The 10,290-nt window shown below is 63.4% G+C and overlaps 2 protein-coding genes across 2 annotated transcripts; both read left to right on the top strand.

The window, feature by feature from the left end:
* Positions 1 to 1,481: 1,481 nt before the first annotated feature.
* On the top strand, positions 1,482 to 6,897 carry FBL (fibrillarin). The gene is made up of 9 exons (XM_029064473.2): positions 1,482 to 1,560; positions 1,653 to 1,850; positions 2,981 to 3,100; positions 3,186 to 3,280; positions 3,483 to 3,653; positions 4,070 to 4,202; positions 6,076 to 6,188; positions 6,342 to 6,487; positions 6,666 to 6,897. Exons 1-9 carry the CDS (start codon positions 1,551 to 1,553, stop codon positions 6,685 to 6,687), a joined length of 1,008 nt encoding a protein of 335 aa, XP_028920306.1. The 5' UTR covers positions 1,482 to 1,550; the 3' UTR covers positions 6,688 to 6,897.
* Positions 6,759 to 10,284, top strand: LOC100088491 (arp2/3 complex-activating protein rickA; the record flags this gene model as incomplete). The annotated part of the gene is made up of 4 exons (XM_029064915.2): positions 6,759 to 7,158; positions 8,615 to 8,940; positions 9,404 to 9,523; positions 9,915 to 10,284. Coding segments are annotated over exons 1-4 (1,216 nt in total), but the record flags the coding sequence as incomplete, so codon positions are not given.
* Positions 10,285 to 10,290: the final 6 nt, after the last annotated feature.

The raw sequence follows: 10,290 nt of genomic DNA, 5'->3' as shown, positions 1-10,290 counted from the left end.
GGGGTGAATATCAAATGTCCAAAGGTAACGACCGCGGTGGATGCAGAAGGGAAAGCAAGCTGGGAAAAGGAGGGCTTAATCAGGGAAGGCGTCTCGGAGGAGACGGACCTTAACGTCTTGCCCTCTCCCTGCCCCCCGCAGACTGCAAACTCATGAATGAGTCGGGAACGTGTCTGCTAATTCCATGGTGTTGTAGAGAAGCAGCGTGGCTCAGTGGAAAGAGCCCGGGCTTGGGAGTCAGAGGTCAGGGGTTCGAATCCCGGCTCTACCCCTTGTCAGCTGTGTGACTGTAGGCAAGTCACTTCACTTCTCTGTGCCTCAGTTCCTTCATCTGTAAAATGGGGATTAAATGTGAGCCTCAGGTGGGACAACCTGATTCCCCTGTGTCTACCCCAGCGCTTAGAACGGTGCTCTGCACATAGTAAGCGCTTAATAAATACCAACACTATTATTATTACTCTCCCAAGCGCTTAGTACAGTGCTTTACACGTAGTAAACGCTCAATAAATACTTGCTTCCCCTTTTCCCTCTGCTGCCTCTCTACCCCCTTCACCTCCCCTCAGTTAAGCCCCCTTTTCCCCCCTTTTCCCTCTGCTCCTCCCCCCTCTCCCTTCCCCTCAGCACCGTGCTCGTCCGCTCATTTGTATATATTTTTATTACGCTATTTATTTTGTTAATGAGATGCACTTCACCCTGATTCCGTTTATTGCCATTGCTTTATTGAGAGTTACATCCCCTCGATTCTATTTATCACTATTGTTTTTGTCTGTCTGTCTCCCCCGATTAGACTGTCGATGGGCAGGGAGGGTGTCTATCTGTTGCCGACTTGTCCATTCCAAGCGCTTCATCCAGTGCTCCGCACAGAGTAGGCGCTCAATAAATACTACCGAATGAATTGAATGAATACCACCGGTCGACTGATTGATTTCCTAGGAGATTTTCAGTCTGTAGGCGCGCCTTGGCCTTAGGTAGAGAAAGTGAGTCAGGGAGAGATGCGTGCGTGTGTGTGTGTGCATGTGTTTAGGCTTTGCCACGGTCTGGGCCACATCGTTCCCACAAAAAGGAGGCCCGGCGGGCTAAGGGTCTTTGGCGCCTTTCTTGTTCCTCGTTCCGTTCAAGCGCTTTTGCCGGCAGAGGGCCAGGCGGGACCTCTTTCCACCCACTCGCTAGGACGGGTCTTTAGCACCTTGTAAAGTAAGGCCCGCTGAGGGGGGAAGGGACCCCCCCCTCCCCTTCCCGTCACCCCCCGCGAGGCCACGCTCGGAAACTCCTCCTCGGCAGCCGAAGGGGGCCCGAGTCCCAGCCCGAGCCCCAGCGCGGGTCTCCAGGACTACATTTCCCAGCCTTCCTCGCGGGGCGAGGGGGCGGAGCTTCCTATTGCGCTTGCGCGCCGCCCGCGGAGGCTGCTGGGAGTTTGGGGGGCGAGAGCGCGTGCGCGTCCCTCCGGCCTGCCTCCCTCTCTCCCTCCCTCCCTCCCTCCTCCCTCCGCCCGCCCGCCCGCCCGCGCGCCCGCCCGCGTGTCGCCGCATCCCCGCCACGCGTCTGGCAGCATGAGGCCAGGTCAGCCCCCGCCGTCCCCGCCGCCCCCCCATCCCCGCTTCTCCGCCTTCTCCAGCCTCACCCTCCCTCTGTCTCTCTCTGTTTCTCCGCAGGGTTTAGTCCCCGAGGAGGAGGAGGAGGAGGCCGCGGCGGCGGCGGCGGCGGCTTCGGAGGCCGCGGCGGCGGCGGCTTCGGGGAGCGCGGGGGCCGCGGAGGCCGCGGAGGCTTCGGAGGCCGCGGAGGCCGCGGGGGCTTCGGAGATCGAGGGGGTCGAGGAGGAGGACGAGGAGGAGGCTTCCGGGGAGGCCGAGGTGAGGCCCAACTGGCCCCGGGGCCGGCGGGACCGGCCCCAGGCGGGGACACAAACCGGAGGACGCTGCCTGCCGGGCTCCCCCGCCCTTCCCCCCCCCCCCGCGCCCGGCATCTACGTCCGTGGCCCCACACTTCTTTCGGTTAATTCTGATGATAATGTTGGGATTTGTTAAGCGCTTACTGTGTGCAGAGCGCTGTTCTAAGCGCTGGGGGAGATACCGGGTCATCCGGTGGTCCCACGGGAGGCTCCCAGTTAATCCGATTAGACGGTGAGCCCGTCAGTGGGCGGGGACCGGCTCGATCTCTTGCCGATTTGTCCATTCCAAGCGCTTAGTCCAGCGCTCCGCACAGGGTAAGCGCTCAATAAATGAATCCCCATTTTACAGATGAGGTCGCCGAGGCACCGAGAAGTTATGGGATTTGCCCCCAGTCACCCAGCTGACAATGCCCGGCTTCCCCTCTAGGCCGTTGGGGGCCGTGTCTGTTCCCTTGGCCTTTCCAAGGCCTTAGCGGAGCGCTCGGCGCACGGTTAACACGCCTGAAGGATGGATTCACGAGCTATTGCACGGTGCGGGACCCCGAAATAAGTCCCCCGGCGAGCACGTAGGGCGGTAGGACACCGTCCGCGCCTGCGACGATCCCACAGTCTAGTGGGGGAGACCGGTCTTAGAGTCCACCCGCAGGGAGCTGGGAAAACCCTGGTGTGAAAATCAGGACCTAAGTGCAGCCGGAGGGGTGGGGGGTCAGTACGGGGCGCGGAACCCCAAGTTGGGTCAAGGGAAGGTGCTGAAGTGCCCCCCCCCACGGCACTTAGGTACCTATTTTAAATTTTTTTTATTTATGTGGACGTCTGTCTCCCTCCTCCACCTCCCTCACCCTCCACCTCCCCGGACTTTGAGCTCCTTTTGGGCAGGGATTGTCACTCTTTACTGTTGTTTTGTCCTTTCCCAAGCTCTCAGTACGAGTGCTGTATCCACAGTAAGCATGGAATAAGTACAGTTGAATGAGAGAATGGAAAGTGGACGTAGGATAGGGGATTAACCATCTCCGTACCCGTCCTCGACTCCCTCCGACACCCCCACCCCTGTACCCCGTGCCCTACCGCACCCCCAAACCTCTCTTCCCGCAGGCGGCGGCTTCCAATCCCCCGGTGGCCGAGGCAGGGGGACCCCCCGAGGCCGAGGTCGGGGGGGCCGCGGAGGCTTTCAGGGTGGCAAGAAAGTGACTGTGGAGCCACATCGCCACGAAGGTACCCGAAGGGGGCAAGCGGGGCCGGGGGCGGGGGCGCCGGAGCCCCGGAGCCCCGCACTGACGTCATCTGTTCTGATCCGAAGGAGTCTTCATCTGTCGGGGAAAGGAAGATGCCCTGGTCACCAAGAACATGGTCCCGGGAGAGTCTGTGTATGGGGAGAAGAGGATCTCTGTGGAGGTAGGAGACCAGCTGCCCCTGTTCTTGGCCTTTCGACCCCTTCCACGCCAAGGCACGGCGGGTGGCTGTGAGGGAAAATCTGTCCCCTGGAGGAGAGGGGCCTGGGGTCTGGCCAGGAGGGCCAGATAGGTTTCTGGTGGGGCGGGGAATGGGAGGGAGGCACGAGGAGGATCATGGGCCTCAGTCACCTTTCTCGCTGCAGGACGGGGAAGTCAAGCTGGAATACCGGGCCTGGAACCCCTTCCGCTCTAAACTGGCTGCTGCCATCCTGGGGGGCATCGACCAGATCCACATCAAGCCTGGGGCCAAGGTGCTGTACCTAGGGGCGGCCTCGGGCACCACAGTCTCCCACGTCTCGGACATCGTGGGGCCGGTGAGTGGGCTTTGCCTCTGGGATTTTGGACCCCTCTAGATTATAAATTCATCGACGGGGGGTGGGGAACCGTCCTCTCCCAGGGAATCGGTACCCTGTTCCGTACCCAGTAAGTGTTCGTTGAATTCCCTCGGTCAGCCGGTCATCGTCATCCTACTCCGTGCGCCCTCCCCAGCCCAGCTTGAGAGGCGAGCTCGGGCAGCTCCCAGCTCCCAGCCCTGACTTGGAGCTGCCGTTTTGTCTCTTCATTCTGGGCTTCTGCTCCCTGGTCCTCGTTGCCGGGGAAGGGCTGTGTAGCGGAGGGTCCGAGGCCCTTGGGGGCGCAGGGAGCCGGCCTGGGGAGAGGTGCGGGGGGCCCCTGAGGTCAGCCCCTCGAAACCCGGCGCCCGGGCCTCATGGGTGACCGCCCTCCCCAGGACGGGCTGGTGTACGCGGTCGAGTTCTCCCACCGCTCCGGCCGGGACCTCATCAACGTGGCCAAGAAACGGACTAACGTCATCCCCGTCATCGAGGATGCGCGGCATCCCCACAAGTACCGCATGCTCATCGGTGAGCTGGCAAGGAGGGTGCGCGGGGCACGTGCTACGGGTGGAGGGAGGACCGGTGGGACTCTTCACCGGGAGCGTTTCGGCTCTTCCTCACGGCACGCTTGTACCGCTTCCTGTGATCTTGTCCTTCTTGCTCCCGCTCTGGCAGATGATTCTTGTTTGCCTCTCTCCCCCCAGTGGACCTAAATTCTTGTGGATCGAGGAATGCGTGCGTGTGTGCGTGTTATCTGTCTCTGCTGTATTCTCTAGTGCTTTGTTACAACATTCTGCAAGCAGGCCTATAGTAAACACTGTCGATAAATGGTAATAATAAATAATGATGGCATTTGTTAAGCGCTTACTACGTGCCAAGCACTGTTCTGAGCGCTGGGGTAGGTACAAGGTAATCAGGTTGTCCCTCGTGGGGCTCACGGTCTTCACCCCCATTTTACGGATGAAGTGACTGAGGCACAGAGAAGTAAAGTGACTTGTCCAAGGTTTGGGCTGGGATTGGGTTTGAAGGGGAGACAGTTGGTGCCCACGTGCCTGCTCCCTCACCCACATCAGCACTCTCTACCTCCTGTAGCCTTTGTGTGAATATCTTACATGCCCTATTACTTAGGCTCCAACTCAGTGTCATCTTCCCTTCCTTCTTCCTCCTCCTCGCCTCTTAGAGAAGCAGCGTGGCTGAGTGGAAAGAGCTCGGGCTGGGGAGTCAGAGGTCATGGGTTCAAATCCCGGCTCCGCCGCTTAGCAGCTGTGTGACTTGGGGCAAGTCACTTCCCTTCTCTGGGCCTCGGTCACCTCAACTGTTAAATGGGGATTAAGACTGTGAGCCGCACGTGGGACAACCTGATCACCTTTGTATCCTCCCCGGCGCTTAGAACAGTGCTATGCACATAATAAGCGCTTAACAAATGCCATCATTATTATTATCAGTAGTAGCAGAAGCATTTATTGTGTCCACTTAGTGTGGTGCACCAGGCTAGATGCTAGGGAAATAGGGAACAACATCCATTAATTCATTCAATGGTATTTATCGAGGGCTTACTAGGTGCAGAGCACTGTACTAAGCGCTTGGAATGTACAATTTGGCAACAGATAGAGACAGTCCCTGCCCAGTGGTGGGCTCACAGTCTAATTTTCAAAGTGACATGTTCCCTACCCTTGGGGAGTTTACACTCTAAGGAAGAGGTGGAGACCGGAAAGTATCCAATATTTTTCAACGTCTCTTTCCTCGTAACATTGTGGGCAGGGAGCCTGACTACTACTAAATCTTGTGGAGTCTCCTAAGCACTCCGTTCAAAGCTGGTAGAGGCTCAATCTGCACTACCGAGGCAGCATCTACTCTTACTTCCTCTCTCCTCCCTCTCCCCTCTGTGTCGCCCTTGCGCTTGGATCTGAACCCTTTAAGCGCTCGATATTCACCCCACCCTCGGCCCCAGAGCACTCAAGTACGTATCCGCAGTTTTTTTTAAAATGTCCGTCTCCTCCTCTAGAGTCCTTGTGGCTCCTTTTGGGTGGGAAATGTGTCTCTCATCCCTGTAGTATCGCACTCTGCCAAACGCTCAGTATAGTGCGTTGCACGCAATAAGCATTCGGTGAGAAGCAGGGTAGTCTAGTGGATAGAGTACGGGTCTGGGAGTCAGAAGGACTCGGGTTCTAGTCCCAGCTCTGCTCCTTGTCGGCCGTGTGACTTTGGGTGAGTTGCTTCATTTCTCTGTGCCTAAATTACCTTATGTGTAAAATGGAGATTAAAACCGCGAGCCCCACGTAGGACGTGGACTGTATGTAAACCTGAGTACTCTGTATTTACTCAGAGTAGTGTCTGGCCCCTGGTAAGTGCTTCGTACAAATATCGAAAATACGATTGACGATCGATTGGCCCCACCTAGGTATGGTGGATGTGATCTTCGCCGACGTGGCCCAGCCGGACCAGTCCCGCATCGTGGCCCTGAATGCCCACAACTTCCTGCGCAACGGCGGTCACTTTGTCATTTCCATCAAGGTGAGGTTGGACAGGGGCCACGGGTCAGGGGGCCGAGCCGCACGCACAGCGCCGATGGGGCCGGGGGGCCGGGGGATGGGGCCGGGGCTCCTCGCGGCCCGATTTCCAAGGTTCCCGACTGATTGCGGTTCCCTCCTTTCCTTTCCTCCCTAGGCCAACTGCATCGACTCCACCGCGGCCCCCGAAGCCGTGTTCGCCTCAGAGATCAAGAAGATGCAGCAGGAGAACATGAAGCCTCAGGAGCAGCTCACCCTGGAGCCCTACGAGAGGGATCATGCCGTGGTGGTGGGCATTTATCGGTGCGTCCCAGCTGAGGGCCTCGGGGCCCGGGGCGGGGTGGGGGGTGGGGGGGCGGTTGGGGGGGTGGGGGGATGCCGAGGTGCCTTCTCCATGTGGGGGGGTGAGGAGGGTGGGGCGGGAGAGATGACCGGGTCGGGTTAAGGTCCTCATCATCTGTCCCCCTCCGCTCCCCGCCAGGCCGCCCCCCAAACAGAAGTAGCTGGACTGGACTGGACTGACGCCCCACCCCCAGCCCCAGCCCCGCCTCCTGCCGCTCTCCACCGGCCCAGGATGGAGAGGGGATGTGGGGGGGAGGGGAGGTGGCGCCTGACGCGGTGCCCCCCTCCCAGGACTGATTCTCTGTCGATCTTTGTACTTCGTGTAGAGCCGCACCCAACCGTCTATTTTCTATTAAAAGACAAAAACCACCCGGGCGCCGAGTTTCCCCGGGGCGGGGCCGAGACCCCGGCGCTGGGCGGGGGCGGGGCGTGGGGGGGGGCGGGAGGGGCGGGCGAGCGGCTCCCGTGTCACGTGGCGGGGGAAGGGGGCGGAGCGCGGGCCTGTTTGTTGTGGTGGCCATCTTGCTGGTTGCATTACTGGGTAATTGGGGCCCTGGGCCGCGCCGCCCGGCCCGGCCCGGCCCTGCCCAACCGCCGTCGCCGCGAGGATGAACTCGGCCCGCTGAGCGACCGTAGGTAACGGCCGCCCGCCGCCCAACGCCCGCGCCGGGCCGGACCCACCCCCCGCCTCCTCACCAGGCGCCCCCGCCCTTGGGCGCGGGCCCCACGGGCCCCTTCTCCCCGCCCCGCCCCTCCCCTCCCCTCCCGCCCCAGCCCCAGCCCCAGCCTCTGCCTCTCCTGCCCGGCCCTCCCTACCGCTCCGCGGCGTCGGACCCTTAGAGGGGCTGGGGGAGGGGAGGGGGAACGGCGGCGAGGGGCAGGTGGAGGGGGAAAGGCGCGCTGGGGGAGGGGAGGGAGCCCGCCGGGCCGGGGGAGCTGGGGGCGGGGGAGGGGCGGGCCGGCCGCGGGGGCGGGGCCGCGGCTATTTATATAGCGGTTCCGGGAAGCGGGAGGCGGAGGGTATTTAGGGCGCGCCGCTGCCCCCCGGCCCCGGCCCCCGGCCTCTCCCCCGGTCCGCCGCTCTCCCGCTCTTTGTTTGGGCAAAACTCCTCTCTGCCCCCCACCGGCCGCATCCCCGTCGCTTAGTAACAGCGGCTTCCTTTCCCCATTGGCTGGGGCCCGAGCTCCTCTCAGCCAATGGCAATACTGTTGCCATGACAGGGGTCATGTTGCCGCCGTCTCGTGGGCTGGGGGGAGGGAGAGAGGGGCGGTGCGCGCGCGCGTGAGAGAGAGAGAGAGAGAGAGAGAGAGAGAGAGAGAGAGAGAGAGAGAGAGAGAGAGAGAGAGAGTGTGTGTGTGTGTGTGTGTGTGTGTGTGTGTGTGTGTGTATATGTATAGAGGGAAGCGAGAGGGAGTCGGCTTCCCCCTTCCCTCTCCCCGCTCTCCTCCGGCGGGCCGGGGCCGAGCGAGGGCTTTGGGGAGCGCCCGACCCCGCCCCCTCCGACCATGTCCCTCCGGGCCGCCGCCTCTTCCCGGGCCGGGGTCCCGGGGGTCCCGGGGGTCGCACGGAAACGTGTCCCGCCCCTGCCGGGAGACGCGTCCCTCCCCGGTCCAACTTGGGCTTCGCCCCCATCCCCATCCCCATCCCCGTCCCCCCCCGCCCCGGGCTGGCCTGGCGCCCCGGGGCTTAACGCCCACCCCCGCCCCCCTCCCCCGCCCCCCTCCCCCGCCCGCCCAGTTGCCGCCCCGACCTCAGCCGACCCCGTGTCCGGCTGCCGCTGTCACCCAGGCGGCGGGGCCGGACCTCGGCGTGGGGGCGGGGGGCCCCTGGGCGGCCGGGGCCGGGACCCCCGGGCCTTCTCCCCGGATGCCGGCGGCCCCCCGGGCCCCCCGCAGGCCTCCGGGGGTGGGTGTGAGGCGGAGGGAGCGGGGGGCCTCAAGGAAAGAGGCAGGCCGGGCCGGCCTGTCTGGGTGTCCGTCTGTCCGGCCATCCGTCCCTCCGAAGAGACCGCTCCTCTCGCCGACCTGCCCACCTCCCTCATCTCCTCTCCCCCCCAACTGCCCCCTGTCCCCTTTGCCACCCACCAGACCTCGGGAGTTCCCTGCGGTCTCCCCTCCATCCCCGGCCTCCGGGCCGCCGTTTGTGCCCCGAGCGGGCCCTCCTGCCCCCCGCGCCCGCCGCCCCCCGCGCCCTCGCCACTCACCCTCCCCGACGCCCCCCAGGGAGCCGCCGCGGCCCCCCGCGGCCCCCGCTGTCCCCGCGGCCCGACCCGAGGCTCCCGTCAGGATGCGAGGCGACTCCCGGCCGCCGCCGGCCTCCCTCCGAGGGCCCCGCCGCTCCCCGCCTCTCTGACCCGGCCATGGCCGCGCCGCCGGGCCATGGGCCTTTCTCCGGCGGGCGCCAGCCTCCGCAGGTACCGTACCGCGACACCCCTGCCTCCACCCCTGCCTCCACCCCTGCCTCCTCTCTTCCCCTGCCCCGTATTCCCCTCCCCCGGCACCCCATTCCCTTCCCCTTCCCCCACTTTCATTCGATGGTGTCTGTTGAGCCCCTGCTGCGTACAGTGCACTGTTCTAAGCGCTTGGAAAGGGCGATTCGGCAATACTTCCCAATCCCCCAGCTGTATACTCCCCCGCCCCCAAACGCCCCTCAGCTCCCTACCCCTCTTCCCCAGCTCTCCTCCTGCCCCCCCAGCCGCCTTGCCCTGTAGGTTCTGCTGCTGCTTACCTCCCGCGGTCGCTCTTGTTTTGACTGAGGGATGGGGGTGATTGGGTCCCCCATGTGGGGGCGGAGGGGTTGAGCTCTCGGTGACACCCCCCCCACCCCCCCACCCCCCGTCGCTCACTTCCCTCCCTCCTTCCCCCACCTTCCCGCAGGGGCTGCCAGATGTTCAGCTGCTGCCTCGGCGACTCCCGCTGTCGTTCCGGGATGCGACGTCGGCCCCCCTGCGCAGGTTGTCCGTGGACCTCATCAAGACGTACAAGCACATCAACGAGGTGGGCGGGAGGTGGGGCGGGGCGCGGGGTGAAGGACAGGGCTTGGAGTTGGGTTGCCTAATTCTGGTCGAATCGGTCCATCCACTCATCGTCCCCCCGACCCTATCCCGGTCTGCCCTCCCGTCGGTCCCGGTCCATCCAGCCAGCCCCTCTTCTTACCGTGCCCCGGTCCATCCGTCCGCTCTTCTCACCGTGTCCCGGTCCATCCGTCCGCTCTTCTCACCGCGTCCCGGTCGGTCTGCCCCCCCACCCGACCCTGTCCCGGTCGGCCCGTCTCCCCTCTGATCCCGTCCCAGGCAGCTCATCCGTTCCCCGACTCTGACCGCGTCCCAGTCGGCCCGTCCCCGCCGCCGGCCCCTTTCTGATCGTGTCCCGGTCGGTCCGTCCCCAGGTCTATTATGCGAAGAAGAAGCGGCGTGCTCAGCAAGGCCCCCCCGAGGACTCCAGCACCAAGAAGGAACGGAAGGTGTTGAACCGCGGTTACGACGACGACAACCACGACTACATAGTTCGCAGTGGGGAGCGTTGGCTGGAGAGATATGAGATCGACTCGCTCATCGGGAAGGGCTCCTTCGGACAGGTGCGGGGTGGCGGACCGGTGGCGGACTGGCCGGCTCGGGACGAGGACCCTGTGGTCAGACCCGGGTCCCCCCGCCTAAGATACTTGGTATCTCGGGGGGCCGCGGAGCGTCCGGGGGCCGACGTGACCTCCGTCTGGTTTAGAGCCCCAGGGGAAGAAGCTGTGATATCGTGTCGGCCTCGCCCAG

Source organism: Ornithorhynchus anatinus, chromosome 5, assembly GCF_004115215.2.
Source record: "Ornithorhynchus anatinus isolate Pmale09 chromosome 5, mOrnAna1.pri.v4, whole genome shotgun sequence".
Taxonomy (NCBI): domain Eukaryota; kingdom Metazoa; phylum Chordata; class Mammalia; order Monotremata; family Ornithorhynchidae; genus Ornithorhynchus; species Ornithorhynchus anatinus.
The sequence above is the reverse complement of the archived record's forward strand: the minus strand, read 5'-3'. Positions and strand labels throughout refer to the sequence as shown.